This window comes from Lagenorhynchus albirostris, chromosome 17 (assembly GCF_949774975.1).
Source record: "Lagenorhynchus albirostris chromosome 17, mLagAlb1.1, whole genome shotgun sequence".
NCBI classification, from domain to species: domain Eukaryota; kingdom Metazoa; phylum Chordata; class Mammalia; order Artiodactyla; family Delphinidae; genus Lagenorhynchus; species Lagenorhynchus albirostris.
In genome coordinates, this window is record NC_083111.1 from 22,633,913 (window position 1) to 22,655,640 (window position 21,728).

The window sequence follows — 21,728 nt, forward strand, 5'->3', positions numbered from 1 at the left end:
CTTTACACATATTAGCTGTGTTCATTTATAACATGTTATAACATGTTCATCATCCAATAATCCTAAAAAGTATGTACTATTACAGATGAGGAAACTGAGGTGCAGAAAAGAGGAATGACTTGCCCAAGGTCACACAGTTATTCAGATCCAAAATTTGAACCCAGGCCTTCTGGCTCCAGAATGTTTGCCTTTAACCAGTACCCTTAGGCTTCAGAGGTGTTCCCATCATGGGGTTTGAACCAGTGATACTGCTATTTTGTTTAACAAGCCAGATGGTCTTATCCTTTCTGAGCACAGATCCACCTTGAAGATGAAATACCTTCAAATTAATGACTATTTTAATAGCTAACCTGGGCTTATTAAAATAATTGCTGTGATTTAGGCTTTTGGTGAAAGAGAGCTATAAGACCTTGGGGGCTCTAATGTATGGGATCACTTTGCTCTCTGAAGGCTCAACTAAGAACACAGCAGGGACTTCTCTTGTGGACACAGTGATTTTTTTTCTGGAAAAAAAGAATTCTGACTTAATCTAATCAGTATCTTCCGGTTGACACATTTCAAAATGGGCTCTTAGCTGGTTCCGTAGACCCTAGATGTTTAACCTTAATATTTTGTTTTATGAAATAAATCTAGAGCTAAAAGAGAGATACGGCCATGGCATCCACATTTAACATAATCATTAGATATTACTTCAAGACTTTCTCCATCTTGTTACCTCAAGAGCAGACACTCAGGCAAGAGAGATCTGTGGGAAGGCTCTGACTCCCTTGCAAAACATTTCTAATTATCTTTTAATAAAGGAATCAGGTCCTGTCATTTGTCAAGGAGACATTTGCAGTAGTAAAACCTGTGTTTATGTAACCCATTTTTATTAGTCATGATTAAGATAACATTTTGTGTACATTTGTTCTCACAAAACACTTTTATGTGAATGTAAAGGTTAATTAATGCATTTCAGCAGTCATTTTGCTAGTCATCTAGAAATATAGCTTCTCTAGGAATTGTACTTAAGAAGCCACACGTTATACTGTAAAACCATAATAAAATTTTAAGGCTTTTCCTCATTTGCAATTTTGTTGACCTCCAGATTAAAATATTTAATACTTTGAATTATATGATTTAAAAAATTTGTTTTTGTGATCAAAAATAATTACAGTTCTTGTATACCCCATTAAATATAGTATTATCTGGAATGTTTTTTTTTTAATTGTAAAGCAATGACCATAAGTGTGCTTATTTAGCAGTTATTCTTCTGGAATAATTGTACTTTGGATGTCAGAATTTGTACATCATCCATTAGCACAAGTACTTAGTATCACAATAGATGATCAGTAATATGAATCTGTCAACCTTTTAGTTGTATGCCTTTATATCCGGAAAAGAAATGGATGAAATTCATCTAAACTTAGTTCCACAAATACTTGTACAAGAAAGCATTTTCAAGTTTAAAATTTCATTCTACTCCCTGTTTCGGAAGATTTTTTTTTCTATTAATGGCAGCCATAAAATTTAATTTCCATTCAACAAAACTGCTTACAGTAAACCTAATAACAGTGTTTCAGTTTGGGCTTCCTAGTAAACAGAAACCTAACTCACATGATAAAGCTCAACGGTATAAAACATTTGACTGTTGCAAAACTGAGACCAGAAAATCACATCAAGATGTCACTTGTTACCACTTCCAGACTCTAATGGGGAGGGGCACCAACCATCTCAGGCAATTGAACAGCAGCTAGAGTTACTGCAGCCTGCCTTGGAACCCTGCTTCAGTACATAATTGTCTTTACTACTGCGTGGTTCTTTTTTGTTCCTGACACACTAATATCTACTGCTGTTTTTTAAGTCTTACAGCTTTATCTGAGCAGTGCCAGTTAGCATCTGTCTCATTGTTCAAACACGTGACAAATTACCAGAGTTGATTCTAGCCTTTTCATGCACAGATTACATGATCCAAGACTCCTGTCACTTTTAAAATCATCTTTTCATTCTATTTCTGACCTAATCTTTACTTTTAGAATAAAAAAAAAAGGAGCAGATAAACACAGAAGACTGAAAACATTCAAAAGAAAAATTGGATAGCATGATCTATCAATGTGGGACCTTGTAGTTCTCAGAAAATACTCACCTGTGCCATACTTTGTAACCTTCCTATAATTCTTATGAGATGGGCATAGTATACACGTCACTCTGTTTAAAAATGAGCAAATTTAAGCTCAAAGAATTTAGTAACGTTCACATGTGGTAAGTTTTAGAGCTAGGGCCAGAACACAGGTCTAACAAAGATATATGTATCTATGTATACATACAATGTGTGTGTGTGTGTGTGTGTGTGTGTGTGTGTGTGTAATTTCACTGATATGTGGAATCTACAAAACAAATGAACAAACAAAACAAAATAGAAACAGAGTCATAGATACAGAGGACAAACTGGTGGTTGCCAGGGGGCAGAAAGGGGGGGTTGGGCAAAATAGGTGAGGGAGACTAAAAGGTACAAACTTTCAGTTATAAAATAAATAAGTCACAGGGATGTAATGTATAGCATAGGGAATATAATAAATAATATTGTAATAACTTTGTATGATGACAGATGGTAATTAGACTTATTGTGGGAATCATTTTATAATGTATGAAAATATTGAATCAGGGCTTCCCTGGTGGCGCAGTGGTTGAGAGCCCGCCTGCCGATGCAGGGAACACGGGTTGGTGCCCTGGTCCGGGAAGATCCCACATGCCGTGGAGCGGCTGGGCCCGTGAGCCATGGCCGCTGAGCCTGCGCGTCCGGAACCTGTGCTCCGCAACGGGAGAGGCCACACAGTGAGAGGCCCGCGTACCGAAAAAATATATATATATATATTGAATCAATATGCTGTGCACCTGACACTAATATAATATTGAAGTCAATTATACTTCAATAAAAAGATATAGATATCTAATATATATTAATATATATGTATTAGATAGGATTAGATTAGATATATATATGAATATATCTAATATATATTACATCTATATTAGATATGATAATATATAATAAAAACAAAACTAATAAAATGTAGCACTTTCTCCTGTCCAGTAACAATATGCACAAGTGAGGAAAGGCACACACTAAGTGGGTTTACCTTCAGTCTAAATTTATTAATAGTTAATGGCATTCGCATAGCACAGGGAGATCAGCTCGGTGCTCTGTGACCACCTAGAGGGGTGGGAGGGAGAGTGGGAGGGAGGGAGACGCAAGAGGGAAGAGATATGGGGACATATGTATATGTATAGCTGATTCACTTTGTTATAAAGCAGAAACTCACACACCATTGTAAAGCAATTATACTCCAATAAAGATGTTAAAAAAAATAGTTAATGGCATTAACTGCAGTAAAATAGATTCAAATACCAGCTTTGTTCTGAAGCCTATGCTAGGTATTGTAAAACTATAAATAATCATGGTCCTTACCCTTGGAGAATTTAGTCTTTTGAAGAAAACAGGACCTTGTACATACAAAAAAATTAATAACCAGTAATTGTAGCTTGTAACTATAAATAGAAGTCTCCACCATTTTAACAATCTTATTACACTGCCCTACAATATTATGAGGCAGCATATAATGATATACTAAGACCATCAATTAGGAAGTACAGAGAGCCACTCAAGTGCTCTAAGAGACCTCTTGCAGATAAGATGTGGGTATGGGAATTAGATGGATGTAATTTTATTTTATTTTATTTTTTTTTTGCGGTACGCGGGCCTCACTGCTGTGGCCTCTCCCGTTGTGGAGCACAGGCTCCGGACACGCAGGCTCAGCGGCCATGGCTCACGGGCCCAGCCGCTCTGCGGCATGTGGGATCTTTCCGGACCGGGGCACGAACCCGCATCCCCTGCATCGGCAGGCAGACTGTCAACCACTGCGCTACCAGGGAAGCCGGATGGATGTAATTTTAAATCTTGCTCCATCTATTCACTAGTTGATAATCCTTGAGTGAATTATTATTTCTATACTACTGTTTTCTTGGTTATATCTCACAGTATATCTTAGGTATAGCTCAGTTATATCTCGGGGAAATAAGACCACCTAAATTACATGGTTGTTGTCAGAGAAAGAAATACTGTATAATATTACTTATATGTGGAATCTAAAAAGAATACAAATGAACGTATATGTGAAACAGAAACAGACTCACAGACATAGAAGATAAATTTGTGGTTACTAAAGGGAAGAGGGAAGGAACAAATTAGGTGTATGGGATTAACAAATACAAACTACTATGTATAAAATAGATAAGCAATAAGGATATACTGTATAGCACAAGGAATTATAGCTTTTCTCCTAGTAACCTATGATGGAGTATAATCTGTTGATAATAACAACCTACATATAAAAATACTCAATATTGTTCATATTTATAGGCCATAAAATGTAGAGGATAAGATATACTCCTACTTTCTCATAAACGTGAAATAATGACAAAGGAGGAGCTTTATATGAAAGCATCAATACAGTTTAAATCCTCACGAGATCATGAGATATTGCAGTGGGTAAAAGAGTTCAGCTTTAAAGACAATGTAGACATTCTTTCATTTTAAAAAAACTGAACAAGCTTCCGAAATGGCTAACCAAAACACAACGGTAGAAAGAAAAGAACTGTGTCTCTTCTATCAACCAAAAAGTTGGTTTAAAAAAAAAAAAGCTTAGTAGTAGAACAAATAAAAGAAAATGAAATTCAGTATCTAGGATGAGAATTTTTTCTAAGTTCAGCATTAACGTTGAAGAAATATTGAATTATGCTGCTTTGAAAGAACTGGATTCCACGTGCTGAAATTTTTCTTAAAATGAATTTTTTTTTGAGCGTGTACAGTAGCAGTCTGTATTTGTTATGAGTTGCAGGAACCTGTATTCCAACTTAGGCAAGAGAAGAATTGCAGAAAAATATAACTTGGGAGAGAATGATGAACTTTATGACCTGCTTGCATAGCTGAAGAGAATAAACGCCTACCCACTTTTGCAAAGGGACGATGCTGCTGACAACAAAAGCCAACATTTGATCACTTTTGATAAATTTTAGACGTGAATGGTGAATACATAGGGTGAGGACGGTCAGCTAAAAAGTCAAATAGGATTTCTCAGAATTGCTTCTGAAAAAGCTTTGTTCTGCTTGAGAAAAAGAGTAGCAGGCTTTGCAAGGCAGCCTCAAATCTAGCTTTGCATCATCTTTCTTCCTGTGAACTCTACAGGTTTACTGTTTAACAGTGAGCTTGGGGATTAGCCACATACCTACTTGCAGCGCCTTTTTGTGGTCATCATATTTCCCATCATTTATTGTCCCCTACTATACATGAACCAGTCACATGTCACGTGTCCCTATGCCCTTTTTCCCATTTCTTTTTTTTTTTTTTTTTTTTTTTTTTGCGGTACGCGGGCCTCTCACTGTTGTGGCCTCTCCCGTTGCGGAGCACAGGCTCGGGATGCGCAGGCTCAGCGGCCATGGCTCACGGGCCCAGCCGCTCCGCGGCATGTGGGATCTTCCCGGACCGGGGCACGAACTCGTGTCCCCTGCATCAGCAGGCGGACTCTCAACCACTGCGCCACCAGGGAAGCCCTTCCCATTTCATTTTTATGGCAACTCTTAGGTTTCATTATTCCCACTGGACAAGGAAGGATAGGAGAAGCCAAGGGAAGTTAAGTGACTGTCGAAGTCACACACCTTGTTCACGGCAAAGGTGGGTTTCAGATCTCAAGCCCTCTCTCTTCATTCCAGCTGCCTCACTGGGAACAGTTGTTAACTGTGTTTTGCTACAGACATTTCTTTATCTTGTGTGCAACTATACTGAGGGCTTCTTTTAGGCCAGAACCACGTTTCATGTACTTTGTCGCCCTCACAGCATCGTGTGGCCGGCAGTAATGATACTGTTGGGTAACGTGTATTGAGTGTAGTGTGCCGAGTGCAGTGACAGCTGTCCCAAGCACCTTGAGAAGATTATCACCCCCATTTCCACAGCTGGGAAAGGAAGGCAGGGAAGGAAAGCCACATGCAGCCAGTAGGTGCTAAGGCCAGGATTTGAAACAAATCAGTCCCTGGAGCCCTCTTAGGCAACCACTATACCTACAGTCTCCCTTGGACATAAGTAGGGGCTCTGATTGTGTTCGGTAATTTGATGAGCTAAGGATGAAGAGAAGCCACAGCATTACAAGAAGCAAGATGCCACAGCATTTCACTGTAGCCACGGCCTGTAGACTTCAAAAGTCACTCAAAGAATAAAGAGCAAATCAGAGAAGATTAATCTTTGCTAACAAGATCTTACATGAGTTAGCACTTAAGTTTCGTAACACATGATTTAATTCAATCTTTACAATAATATACCCATTTTGTGGATAAATAAACTCATGTTTAGGAGGTTTAATAAATTGTTAAGTTTGGATAGATCCTGAGCTAGAGCCTAAGTAAGTCTTCAGCTCTTACTCATAGTTTTTTCCATTATCCCAAGGTAATATCTACTCATCTTAAGTCAGTATTGTGGCCAAAAAAGCAACAGAACATATAAATGAATGCAGAGGAAACATTCACCTGCCTCCTTTTTCTCCTTGCATAGAGAGAGGTGATTACCTGTTTTCATGAGGTTGACTTTATGAAGCATAGAGGTAGGTGGGGCTGCTTAAATTTTGCCTGGGAGCCAAGCAATTACAGTTGTGCCACTAACTAGTGCCATTTTGAAGCTATCGCCATAGCTACAGCTATGGGATAAGGGCTAAGTGAGATAAGTAGGCCACTTCAAAGCACCTGGAAATACCAGTCTGTAGAATAAAAGGAAGTTAGTAAATTTAGTGAAGATAATCGGTGAGCTCAATCTGGCTCCAACATCTGGACTCTTAATCCCCACTCTTAAGCTAGTCTCAATGGGAAGCCAGCTGAGCCACTGACAGATCCAGGGGATATCATTTGGAGCTGGTGACAGCTCCTCCCTGCTCAGCCACCAGAAGATAAGCTTTTATAGAACACTAACTGCTACATATAACTACATGCATGCATTAAATGAGACACCTTCTCTCACCCTCAAAAACCTTAAATATAGTTGGGAAGAAATGATTAGCAGCGAACCCAACAGTAGAGGAATAAGGGCTAAGCTTTGTGAAACAAGCCAGGAACATGACTGTGTCTTTGAAAAGAGAAGAGACTCAAAGCCCTTTGTGATGGAAACCATTAAGTTTGAGTTACTTCTATTTTTAGGGAGATGCGAACTCAGCCTTATGGAATTGCATGAGTCAACCATTGGAGACTTTTTTGAATTGTCACCACATCCTCGTACACAGATCCTCTGTCCTGCTCTACACATTATTACTTGGCCAACTTTTTGAAATTGTGAGCAATATCCCAAACCACAAGTACACTTTTTTATGAATGTATTTAGGCTGAATGAATCTAGAGAAAACAGAACGTGAAGGAAAGCCCATATTGTGCCTTTAAGTATTATGTATTACCAAGTTATGATTTTTAAAATAATATCAGCAATTTATTATGCCAAATTCTGATTCATATTTATCTATGCAGATCCAACACTTGATACCATTTTACCTTCAGTTTTTTACTGGGAGTGTTTATGACCAAGTCTTGTAGTACTTGCTGCCACAAAGAAAATAAGCATAGGTTATTCTGATCTCACTCAACCAGTTATACCAACATGTAATCTTTCTCATATCTTAGGAATGAGTATCATGAATTCAAAAGGGGCTCCAGATGGCATCCAGAAAGCTCATATTTTATGAATCACCTATTCTGCCTAATCATAAAATATATTTTTTATATATATTTAAAATAGATCTTCCTTGTAGTATGGGAAAAAGCTAAGTTTGCTCAAATAGTTTGACAATTTGAAATTCAAATGATGAGTTGCTTTATGAATCACATTATATATAACATTTTGTGTCTATCATGTAAATATTTATTGTGAAATACCAAGATTTGGAAAGAGGAAACAATTTACAAAGCAGAAATATGAAGAGTAAGTTTTCCTTTTCTTTAAAAATGTAATGCCTTAAAATAATTTGTTTAAAAGAAGGTAGGTAAAGAAAGCCCTTAGTGCAGAAAACACAAAAAACTGAATCTGCATGTAATGAGGAAGTTAATTCATTTATTGACAATATTTGCTAAATTTGTAGAATCATAGAATTCCAGAGCTTGGAAATACCAACTCTCAATGAAAAAATGGTCCAGAAAAATTAAATGACTTGCTCAAGTTCTTAACAGAAAAATCTTAAGTTTTGAGAAGATCTCAAAGGTCATATAATCTAGTCACCATCTAATACTTATTTTCCTACCTGAAACATGGGGTTAATTAAGGCTTGAGCTACTATCCAAGAGCGTAGTTTAATCGCAACACATTACATAATTTTGTAAAGTAAAAGAGAAATGCCATTCTTCATGAAAATTTTGTAAATGGAGGAATTCTACAAGTAATACATGGTACGTATATATTGCCTTGGTCAGCAGAAGCAGCAAGTACCACCATTCTGGGTGCATTCCAAGAATTTTGTATGTATACGTGAGGCACTGGTCTTCACATGCAGATGAATTTGCTTCCCAAGAAGGATGAAAGTGTGTGAAGCCCTCCGAAAGGCTGTTCCAAGTGCTCTGGAAGAGGAGATCAATGATCCTTAGGTTTTAGGAAAGGAAAAAAAAAACCTGCCACAATGCAAATAAATTGCTTTGTATCACCCAACATCAAAAATGCACAACCAGATTTGGAAGCAGGAGAAAGAGTCAAATATCGAAGAAAGATGATTTTTTTAAAAGCCTTTCATCGCTTCCACTCGTTATACCTTTCTCCCATTGCTGTTTCCCCTCTGTCCCTGTCATCACCACCACCACACCATCTACCATCCCCAAAGTGGGGGAAGACCTTTAAAAAACTAAGGTTATTAAGTTTGATTTCTTCATGTATAAAATGAGACTATCATTAGATTATTTAGATTATTTCTGCTGTTCCTTCCAGTTCTACAGTGCTAAGGCTAGTGATTCCAATTACATTAGACAAAATGCAGACTTATTAATAATCTAAACATATTTATATTGATGACCTTAAAGTAACTCTTTGAGAAACTGCTCACCAATCCAGGTCAACCAGATTTCACTAAAGTACAGAAACAAAATGCATAACCAAAACAAACTAAAAACCTCATAATATATTTCCTCAAAGTATGAACAAACCCTCCTGATCACTCAGGTATTTTTATTTGTATCTTATAGGTTAAGCGTATTATGAAATCCACCTGTAAGAGAACATACAGTTACTTTTTTAATCTTTCTGGGTTTTTTTGTGATGTGTATTGCTTATTTCAAATAAATCAAAACCCAAATTTCAATCTCTTTATCCTTTCTGTAGCCATTTACTTTATTACAAGAAAGGCAAAGTGATACTTTGGCATGCAAAGAACAATAACTTAACAAAACTACATTTATCATAGCATGAGCATACAAAACTTTTGCATCACTGAAAATTACCGTTTCTTAGAAGAGCTTTTATTTCCAGAAGAAACAAAATGCATGTGAAAGAAAGAAAATTTAGAAATACTTTTCTTGGACCAAGTTGTCTTTTATATTTTAATCTTGTTTGTAACAGTGATGACACAAAAGGGACTGTGGAATTCAGAAGCTCCCGACGTTTTTCTTACTTTCTTTTTACACTGCTTTTCATTCCTGGCAGAAAATTATACGAATTCAAGTTCTAGTATATGATGGGATGAATCCTATTTCAGAAAATGAGTCTTTACATGGCAAAGCTTGAAGAAGTAGCATTTGATTTCCAAAACAAAAGCAGTTTTCATGGCATATCTACATTAACCTGAGGATTTCTTCCACACTATTTACCTGCCTCAAGAATGGACGCTGAAGATAATTACACAGTGGAAGCCGTAATATTAAGAGGTTTCACATTCATCTCAAAGGCTCCAGTACTCACATACTTGCAGAGATACTCAATCAATGGTATCGCTCAATTTTTTAAATATCAGTGGCAATTCTAAACCTTGACAATATTTACATTTCCTATATTTTTAAATATATATTTGTTCATTCTATTCTCTGACACAAAGTGACTGTAGGACACATTACTTAAGTGTGACTAACAAGGTCACAAGACTTGTTTTCATTCAGGGGAAAAAAATTTACCTGACTGCTCAGTTTTTGTTCGCTAAGCCAGTTACCTAAGCTTTTAATACACAGGTTTTGAATGGATGACTAAAACCAAACTCTAATAAATATGATTTAAAAATCCAACTTTTAGAGCACTATTGAGTAAATGTTACATTCTGTTGCATTTTACAAAGTTTCATTTAAGACTCTAGAATTCTTAGGTTTTGGGAAGCAAGCAAAATGCTGGCTCCTACATGAGGCTTTTGTGGCCTTTTCCTGAAATATTGTCTATTAATCATTTATATGCCGTTCATTTCCTAAGAAAGAATTTAGAAAAAGTGCTCTAAGGACAATTTGTATACTACCCAGATAAGGATTCTATTCAATGGAAACTTAATAAGTATTATTTGGCAATAACAGCAAGTTAAATACTTCTTTTATTCGCAGTTGATGCTAGTAACTATTACAAGTAGTAAGGGTTTTGTAAGACACACTTAGAACTAAAACAACAGCGTGGGACTCTTTAAATGTGTAGAAACTTTACACCGTTCCAAGGGAGTTGAGGTTTATGGGCAAACTTCAAGAACTATGCTTTTCGACTTTTGGCAAATTTTCAGATTGGTAGAGGAATTAAATCAGGATATAACAGATAAGGCTTATCACACAAATTACTGCAGAGTCCCTGCTTAATCGGATTGTGTTTCTTCTCAGTGTTCTGTATTAATTAGCATATTCCATTATCTGAATACAGGCAACCCCATCTTGTAATGATAGAGAGGATTCTCTCTGAAATCATTGTTTGTATTCTCAGCATCTAAACCACTGGTTAATTCATGGGGAAATTCAACTGACCTATTAAGTGAGATAAAGTCATGTGAATCTTATATTACAGGTTTTTTGTTTTGCGCTTGTAATAAAAGTCTTGCATTTTTCATTTCCAGAAGTTCCTGCTTTCACTGAGAACATAATAAGGAATTCACCATATATGTAGTTTTATACTTCCTTATGCAACACAAAAACATGAATCATAGTCAGACTTAATTCTAAAATCCATGTGAAGGAGAAGCCAGGGCTTATTTTCTAGAGAAAGGCTACATGTTACAACAAAGTGAAAAAGGAAGCCAACATCCTCATCATCGATGACCAAAACATTTTTGATTCTAGAATTTATACCACAAATGCAATAGTCAGTCTGCATAAGAAGTATGTTTTGCTGAATTAAGAATGGATGCAAAATATTTTTTACTCTTCAACCAAAAAATTAAAAAATAATGGGAAGAGATTTAAATCACTTGGGTGTCACATTCAGCCATTGTGGAGACACAATTCAGAGAACATCATGGCAGCCCTCAAATGGAGGTTGCCTCCCCATCAGGAGACTGAAGGGAAGGGGAGAAAAGAGTCATTCCTCTATGAGAACTCCACTCAGCCAGATGCATGGTCTCTCTGTTCTTTCACTCTGGCTTTGTCTCATTTAAGTCCCAACCAATTTAGCTATCATCCTAGGCTTGTGACTACTGGTGACTTAAGAAAAAGACATCCCTCGGTACCCAGAATTAGGCTTGCTGATAAAATCTTGAATTGCAGACAGAATAAAGTGCTCCCATTACCCCTGTAAACCACAGCGTAGTTTGGTCTCCATGTAGAACTACAAGAATTTCTTTACCAGGGGAAAGATAAAAGAACAAGACCCTGCATGACACAGTGGAATTCTCATTAAACTCAACAGGTGCTTGGCCTGGAATCAAGAGTAAGGTGAGGTCCCAAATTGATACAATTTACTGCTTTTATTACAATTTTGATCACAAGGACTGATTCATGTCACCCAATTTCTTTTCCTTGTCACCATTGTTTTTCCAAGAATCAATGGGATTGAAATTTAAGAGCCTCATATGTTTCTGTAAAATCCAATGATGGGTTGTACAGCTTTGACCTTCTTAAATGTTCCTTTATTTGATTTGATATCTATTCCTACAGAAAAAGTATGCTGCTCTGGCTGATGAAAATATTAATCTTTCAGAACCTCCCTGGTTATTATAGCTTAGGAGATCATAATCCTTGTGGGGAGATGTGAGTGGAATAAATACAAACCGAATCCATATTTATTTGGATTAGCATTACATCATCATGGCAGAAATATCTAGAACATTACTTCATATCAGTGATCTTCTGGGATGTTAAAATAGATCTTGAAAAATTAGAGATTTCTTTTTCATGTAAATGTTGAATTCTCAATTACATATTCATCAAGCTAAGGTTTTTTTAGGGTCCAAATTGAAGCCAGTATAGTATGCAAATGTTTTAAATAGAATCATTTTAGTCTATTTCATCTTTCAAGAAGAAAATCACAGTGACGGAACTCCTGAAAGTATTTCTAAACGGGATGATAGATTTGACTTTTAGAAGATAATCTGACCTCAGGCTCTAGGACCTCAAAGCAATCAGACTACCAAACACAATACACATACACACACACACACACAATAACACAATACGGCCAAAAGCAAGTTAAGATGAGCTGCGGGAGGTTAATTTATGACATGGATAAAGAAGGCATCAACAAAAGAGCTTATAGGTAACGGATTCCCATCTATTTAAAGACACATAATAGGAGGCACAGAGAGAAGTCGGATCTAGGAGATCAGTGGTAGAGTGTGAGTTCAGTGTTTAATGACTGTGGGTGTAAGTCTTGAGTCTTTTTAGAATCAATTAGCAGAGTACCCTGTTTCTCCCATTATCTATCATTTAAACCCTGGCAACAGCAACGAAGACTGCCAGGAATGTCCACAACTATCGCCCCCAGCTTGCCAGATCCTAAAGATGCCCCTACCTGGAAATGACAGCGTTTTTTCCCAAAGAAAGAGGTGCTGCTTTTTTTTTTTCTTTCTTTTTTCTTTTTGTGGTACGCGGGCCTCTCACTGTTGTGGCCCCTCCCGTTGCGGAGCACAGGCTCCGGACGCGCAGGCTCAGCGGCCATGGCTCACGGGGCCCAGCCGCTCTGCGGCATGTGGGATCTTCCCGGACCGGGGCACGAGCCCGTGTCCCCTGCATCGGCAGGCGGACTCTCAACCACTGCGCCACCAGGGAAGCCCAAAAGAGGTGCTTTTAATTCACTGCTTATATAAATTGGAAAGCTTCAAATAAAAAAATGTTGTCAATGAAATCTCTTAGAAACCAATGCAAATCTACTTGCTGTAAAATCATTGCAAGGAACTTATATCCTGCATTCTGTATATCATCTAACTTTGTCCTTTACTTTCTTGCCAGAGACCTTTCAAAAGAAGAAATTTAGGTTGACTCCAAACTGAGTAACTTAGGACTTGCCAAGAAACCCCACCCCCACCCGCTACTGGACTAAAATGATCAATGATTGCAGGTAAAACATGAGAAAGGAAAGGAGGAAAATCAATGTGCTAACAGACCCTGAGCATCCCTCATCAGAGACCCCAAAACACAAATCCACGGTCAGGCAACGAGTGCCTTGAATGACTCTGTTCTTATGGTTAGCACTGCTATATGGGAACACAGACCAGTAGCGCATCCAGAGATTATGAGATATTTTCTTCCAAAGTAGTATATTAATGACATTTTCAGAGCATTCCTTAACTGTCTTTCACATGTTAACAGGAAGTCTAATGCATATTATTTCTTTTTTATACTCTGCATTAGCCAAAACTGAGTCAAATAAAATTTTGCCCAGAATGAATAAATGGAAGATATTTTTGTGATACTACTGATTCTAAATCAAAAAATAACAAAGTAAGTATGAGAACTCATATTGATGGTCGTTCCCACACAAGCCAGGTGAAAAAAAAAATTGAACATTTTTAAAACACTTAATTTTAACTATTCAAGCCTTTCAAAAGTAATGGAGTATATTGTCATAAATAATATAGATGATTGTCTTGTTGAAACACAAAGTGTACAAAATTAAGATGTATTTGAAATTTTGAGCAAAGGGCTTAGAGCTTGTGATATATATTTAGAAGAATGGGAGAAATAATTTTATATGTATATACATATATATGTGTGTGTGTCTATTTCATATTTTACTAAGTAAACAAAATCTCTGCTATTTTAATCTATGCCAAGATCTAATCTGATAATTAAGTCTCTAGTACGGATTGTATTGTTCTCCTCAACCACTCTTTGTTCCTCGAGAGAGAAGCACAATCTCCAGATTCACACACACACACACACACACACACACACACACACACACACACACGAAAAAGCCAAAAAAAAAATTGAGAAAATTTAGGTGATTGCCTGCCAAAATATATCATCCTTAAAATAATAATCCAAATAACTGATGCAAAAGTATTTTTTTCCTAAAATACCTAGATAATTACCACTTTCTCTTTTTACCTCATTAGCTGGAATATGAGTGTGTAAGGATATATTTACTCATATAATAAAATATACATATACTCAAAGTTCCCTTTGAGAAACTGTTCCTGTGTTTTCTAGCCATCTCTGTACCAAGTAAAATCCACACGTAAAAGAAAAGTTACATTTTCTTTCTATAAACCCCTACACTTACCTATAGCCATGCAGTCAATAAAGTTAAACAACAAATGCCAAAGAAAAAATGGGAAAGAAAAATGTCTTGAACTTGTCATTTTAAAAATCAGTAATAATATGCATTATTTTCTAGTTAGAGACAATATGTAGATGGTGAAGTTAAGTGTAATACACCTGAGCAAATTCTTAGGGAAGTGAATAACATTAGCAGCAAAGCGTTTAGAGTCAGGCAGACCTACATTCAAACTAAACTCCACACTTTATCATCTACTGCACATCGGGCAAGCTACACCACCTCTCTGAGTCTTTTAATTTCATCTGTAAATCTGGACTAATTATAGTACCTCTCGTCATATTGTTGAGATGATTAAATGAGAAAATACATGCAACCAGCTAGCACCATGCCTGGTACATTGTTTGTTCTCAACAAATCGCAGCTGTTGCCATTATTCATAGTTCATTGTAGCCATTTAGAAGAATGGAAAAAAATATCAGCGTTCATACACCATTAGGTTAAGTGGATATTGCTATAAAATCATTACGCATCATGTGGGTTGAATTTTAAATGAATTTACTAGAGAAATACACTTACCTGTAAACATTAATAGTAAATAGCAAATGCAAGCAACAATGAAAAACATTATATGGAATTACCTATCTCTTCCCACATCCTTACAAACATGCACGCTCTGCTTGGTGTTGGGTGTAGTGAAAAGATTAATATATGCTGATTTCCAAAAACCAATGAAGAAAATGATTGTCAATTCAAAGTATGAAATTACAATACTGAAATCTTAATAACATGTTTCTAATAGCATTCACATTTGCTTGGGATTTGTTTTATTGTCAATAAAAAAGTTTATTCAAATTATATATATTTCTGTACCTCAACCCATGGTCTATTTTCTGCAAGGCCCAGCTCATCCTAGATGTGCTGGACTGAGTTTTAGCAACCCTTTTTCTGGAAAGCTTCCCTTGGCTACCCAACCATTAGGATCTCTCACTCTCTTCCATCTACCCTTGACTCCAAATTTAGGTATTCTTTTCTAACAATTCATCTTTCATAAAGTCCCCTGCATCTTCCCTTTCCTTTTCCTCTGCACTACCCTTTCCCCAAACCACACTGCATTACCTGCTGAACTTTATTCAACTGTTTCTTAAGTGTGTCTCCTAGCGATGGACCTTTCCTGCATAAAACGGCCAAGTAGGTCTAAGAAGAGCTTTTATCAGGTAATTCCACTTTCAAAACGTTCAATGGCTTCCTGTTGCTAGGATGACTCGTAATAGCCAAACGTTTCGAACGTGAATGGGGATGTTATTAATGTTACTAATGGGCTTAAACCAGAACGATGCAGGCAAGCCAGGACTTACAGTGAACCAACCCATTGCCAACTCTGTGCTTTTCAAACTTTCTCACCTAAATATTCCTCAGGGTGGACTCAAAACTAAACTCTCAAATTCAAATTTCTTTTAAGTTTACACATTTAAAATTCTTGAAATTCTAACATTCTCGTATATATCCATGTTTTAATGTACACATAATGTTTTTAAGTCCCAGCAACCCTTTTACATGAGCAAAATTTCAGAACATCTTACCCAAAATCTTGGAGCCAAATTGACCTCAAAGAAGACTTACTATCAGGACACAACTTCTAAAAACCCTTTGTAGTGTAGTCTATGAACAAGCTGTCTCCTGAAACACAGAGAAGGCCATTCGCAAAGACCTGGAATTGAATTATGCTCCCTGAAGTTGAGTTGAGTCATCCATCCTTATGTAAACTCACTGTTCCACTCACAAAAGTTTTCCATATGGTCTCTTTGTAAACCCATTTCCATGTCAGCAATAACAAATATACCTCCTCTCTTCTTTGCTTTCCTCAACCCTACTCAGTCTTATGACCCTGGTCCATTTGCTCTGGTTGCCATATAAAATACAAGGTACCCAGTTAAATTTGAATTTCGTAAAAGCAAGGAATGGTTTTCAGTATGTCCCGTGCAATATTTGGATTAAAACTGAACTAGGTATTGGTATTTTTATTTGCTAAATCTGGCAACTCTAACTGTAAAGCCATTGCTGACCACCCTCCCTACAGCCCCAGGGCTTTGAGGTTCTTCTGAATTTCTAGTACAAATCATCTACCTCTATTTGACACTTACCCTATTTTGCATGTGTTTCTATTGCTTTTTATATCCATATACTTCATTTCCCTGACTTGAAAGCTCCTTAAGAATGAGGACACATATATTGTATCTCTTTTTAATTTCATAATGCTTCACAGAAACTCTTGACCATAGGTGGTGATCATAAATATTGATACTTGTCAATTGAGAGATTGATTTAAAATCAGGGCTTCCCTGGTGGCGCAGTGGTTGAGAGTCCGCCTGCCGATGCAGGGGACACGGGTTCATGCCCCGGTCTGGGAAGATCCCACATGCCGCGGAGCGGCTGGGCCGGTGAGCCATGGCCACTGAAACTGTGCGTGCGGATCCTGTGCTCCACAACGGGAGATCAGTGAGCAAAATAGCCAACAACTATTTATTAAGCAACTGCTTTCTGTTCCATTCAGAACTATGCTGTAAATTATTTAATAAATGAGTAAGATGCAACACTTGCCTTCAAAGAGTTTAGTTTAGTAAACAAAACTTACGCATCAGAAACCAGTAGTGAATGACCTGAAACAGTATATAATCAAGTATAACAGTGTATAATCATGATTATGTAGTATAGCCTACTAAGGACAACAGGGGATGAATGTGGGAGTACCCCCGAAGAGAGGGAAACGCTGAAGAGGGGTGATCTGAATTGGGATTCAGATCTTGGGAAGGATGGAGATGAGTGGAGACGATTAGGAAGGGTAATGCCGTCTGGGGAAAGTCTTGGGCAACTGCAGCAAGTGGAAAGGAGACCCATCTTCACAGTATGCCTTTGCTGCATGGAAACAATCAGAATTTGCTTGCGCTGTGGTTGCAACTGGTTTTACGGGGTTCCATAGGATTCAGAGCAACTATATCAGCGAAAATCTATGCAATGACTACTACTGGATAGAGTCGTGCCATGTAGAGTCACAGGCCCTGATGTTTTAAAAAAATAATCAAAGTAAGGATGCTGTTAAAGAAATCACCCATGGAGATGAGCTGGGGTTTGTCCCCAGACCACCTAAGAGAGGAAAGAACAAACATTTTTATCAGTCACAGTTATATATTACACATGGGCTCTAAATGTGTTGGTTCCTGACAACGTTTACACCTTTATCAATCTTAATTAGATCAGTGACCTTACTGAAAATTGGTGAACTTCATTTACAGGAAACTGAGGACAGATGTTGAGGAATGTTTTCTTCAGTAGGAATTCATTTGCTTTTACAGCTTTAATCTGTTACCTCTCTATAAAATGGAAAATCTTTTTTTATTGAAGTATAGTTGATTTACAATATTGTGTTAGTTTCAGGTGTACAGAAAAGTGATTCTGTTTTATGTATTTTTCGGATTATTTTCCATTATAGGTTATTACAAGATATTGAATATTGTTCCCTGTGCTATACAGTAAATCTTTGTTGCTTATCTATTTTATGCATAGTAGTTTTTAATCTGTTAATCCCATACTCCTAATTTATCCCTGCCCCCTCCCTTTCCCCTTTGGTAACCATAAGTTTGTTTTCTATGTCTGTGAGTCTGTTTCTGTTTTAGATTAGATAGTCTGTTTCTGTTTTAGATTAGATTAGATTTCTGATATAGATTCTTTTGTATTATTCTTTAGATTCCACACATAAGAGACATCGTATAATATTTATCTTTGTCTGACTTACTTCATTTAGTATGATATTCTCTATGTCCATCCAGGTTGCTGCAAATGGCAGTATTTCTTTTTTATGGCTGAGTAATTTTCCATTATATATATATATACACTCCCAACATCTTCTTAAACCAGTCACTGGTTGATGGGAACTTGGGTTGTTTCCATGTCTTGGCTATTGTAAATAGTGCTAGTATGAACATTGGGGTGCATATATCTTTCCAAATTAGAGTTTTCATCTTTTCTGGATATCCAGTAATGGGATTCCTGGATCATATGGTATTTCTATTTCAGTTTTTTTAAGGAAACTCCATACTGTTTTCCATAGTGGCTGCACCAATTTACATCCCTACCAACAGTATAGAAAGGTTCCCTTTTCTATGAGACAGAATATCTTTTATTTTGCTTTTGGATTGCCTTTCCCTAATAAAGTTGATGTCTTTAACATGTGCTTCTAATATGTGCTTAATTTTGCAAAATATTTTGGGTACCATTTGGTGTCCTCTTACCAGAAAAAGGTACAAGCCTACAAAGGTTTGCTGTTTTGGTTTTAATCAGTTCATGGAATTAAATGCATTGAACCACAAAATGCTTTTATGTGACAGATATTGTGATTCACGCTGAACATCCATGTGAAGATAGGCTTGGACCTTTATAAGTGACATAATTTTATTGACTAAATAGACACATAGGACAAAGAAATATGGTTTCAGCCTTCTAAAATTCCAAAGGCATCCAGTAAAAATCTCTCAGAATGGGTGTTGGCAGGACAATTCTGGCACAAGGCAAATTGTGTTGCTTATTTTAAGGAAATAAGCTAAATAGGGATGGAGATTCTTTTAGAGAGATGCTCTGGATGTATTAGGTTGAACCATATGCAGTATGACACTATTGGTCTTTGTGTATGGTTCAACGGTGTGCGAGCATGTCTAGCCCTCTTGGCACATTGAATCTCATTCTGAAAGTAGAGCTAGAAGAAAGCCTCTTGGCAATCTTAAGACAGATTGATTTACTACATTTTATCCAGAGATCCCAACTTTGTCACTGGCCATATATGACTTCAGCCTCTGTGGGCCATTTCATTTGCAAAATTGATGGTACAATGGGTGGACAGTTGACTAAATGATCGCTTAGAATCTTCCCAACCTAAATTTCTGTAGCTCTAAAACATCCAGATACTAATCTGTTTCCTACTGGCTAACCAAAGATGCACCTGGCAATAATGCCCAAACAATCTTCTGCAGATTCTCGCCTTGCCAAGGTACTCCTCTTCCATGGGTTACATAATGATCAGAAGATCCTGCCAAGAGGTACATGCCCCCTGTGAGGTTCAATATGTTAGGACATCACCATTTGTTTATACTTTCTCACAAGTCAGTGCACATTGTCTCTATTATTTTTCTTCCATTTTCCTTAATTTATTAATTTTGCTAATTATATAACCAACAAAGGTGAGAGGATCCCACCTCTTTATCCCCATCTGGTCGTCACTTGTCCCGGTGATGACCAACGTGATAAGAGGCCCTCTAAGGTTGCCTAGACAGGAGACCTCTTGAAGGGCAAAGGGGAAAATGAAATGGGGGGGGTGGGGGGAGTGAAGGGGGAGGAAGGTCTGAACTCCAGCAGCTGCTTGGCATCCACACTGAGTGTGCAGAGAGGAAGAGACATCCTTATCAGATCTCAGGTCCAGGTTTTTGGTGTGTGTGGAAAGAGGGAGATAAAAAAAAAGTGCACTTGGGATGAAGAGAAATAAGCAACATTGGCCCCTGCAAGATACATCAATATTTGCTTAATAACTATCCTGGTGAGTTCTCTGACTCTCCAAATGGGTATGTGGCCATTCAGGGTCAACCAGCAAAGGACACCTCCTGAAGCTGATTTATATACAACAGACCTGCGTGCAAATGTACTGGAATGGACCTTTCTCTTTGCCCATTTTGTCTGTTTCTGCTTCCTCTGTATCTTCCTGTCTCTCCCTCCTACCCTGCTGGATCTCATTTCCTTCTACCTTCCTTTCTTTCTCTAGCTCCCTTTCTCTCACTTCTTATCTAACCTGCAACAATTTGTGTTTTATGTCCTCTGTAATAAGGAATATGCACCCCAGAGTCCGTTTCCATCTTTCGTTCATTTATATTTTGTGAAAGAGAGCAGTGTCCCTGGCAACATTCATTCTTCAGGAGGCTACAATTATTACTCAGGTTAAAAGAAACGTTCAGAGGAAATTCAGAAAATGATAGATACTAATCTTGAGCCTTTTGTTTCAGCCTACAAGGAAAAAATGAAGGAGCTGTCCATGCTGTCACTGATCTGCTCTTGCTTCTACCCGGAACCTCGCAACATCAACATCTATACTTACGATGGTAAGATGCCTACAATAGAAATGCCCCTGCTGGCTGGATCAGTTGGCAAAGCTTGGATATATTTGTTTCTGTCTCAAAGTTCCTGATATAATTAAATCAATATTTTGTGGATATTACTATTGACCTGCCGGGTCTAGCTAATGGGTCTTATTGATTGCCGTTAGCTCAAAACAGTATGAGTTTGATGCTAATAACAGCACATTAATGTCTCTTAAGAAACATGGCTGAGTGCTTATTAGCCATCGCATCCAGCATGTCAACAACCACAATATGTCCGAGGCTTTTCTTTGCAAATAACATGATACGCTAAGCTGTAATTAGAGATCACAATTTGCAAAAAAAATGCTTTGTAGTTAGAAAACTCAGGAGAGAAAATCAACCACCATCACAGTTTTTTAGTGTAGTCTTTATAAAATCCCCGTATTTTGTGTGTGCTGTCAACAACCTAATAAGTTCCAGTAGTAAAACCGACCTATGAAGCCCCAGATAAAGAGGATTTTAAAAGAAAATCCTAAAGAACTGGCATAGCTATGAACCTTACTTTGCAGTAAAACCCTTTTGGTTTGATTTATCCTGATTCATACGACTTAATTTGATTACCTTCCTGGTTCTGCCAGTATCTGCATGACCTCGGGCAAGTAACTTAGATTCTTTGAGCCTGATTTAACTCTAATATCTTCCTCCCGGTGGTGTTGTGGGTTTAAATGGTTTCATGTTTAGCATAGAGCCTGGCCTCTTGTAAGCATTCAAAATGGTAGCTGACATTATCAACAATACCATTTTTACGTAATTCAGTCCATTTAATCAAAATGTTTGGTGCAGTTATATATGTAGTAGAAAAAGCTGAGGCATATCTGGCTACCTGTTTGGCTCACAACGATTTTCTTTTCCACATGTATAAGGAAATACATTAAAGGTAAGGTGAAAGGATCTAT

General features: G+C 37.4%; 1 protein-coding gene across 2 annotated transcripts in view; it reads left to right on the top strand.

Annotated features, from left to right (window-relative positions):
- STMN2 (stathmin 2) overlaps positions 1 to 21,728 on the top strand; it is a 52,498-nt gene that overhangs the window by 6,911 nt on the left and 23,859 nt on the right. The window contains exons 2-3 of one of the 2 annotated variants that reach the window (XM_060127471.1): positions 13,384 to 13,492; positions 20,698 to 20,793. In XM_060127471.1, the coding sequence (XP_059983454.1) occupies positions 13,483 to 13,492; positions 20,698 to 20,793 (106 nt within the window). In that variant the 5' untranslated portion in view covers positions 13,384 to 13,482. The remainder of the gene's footprint in view (positions 1 to 13,383; positions 13,493 to 20,697; positions 20,794 to 21,728) is intronic. The other variant, XM_060127470.1, reaches the window with a different exon arrangement.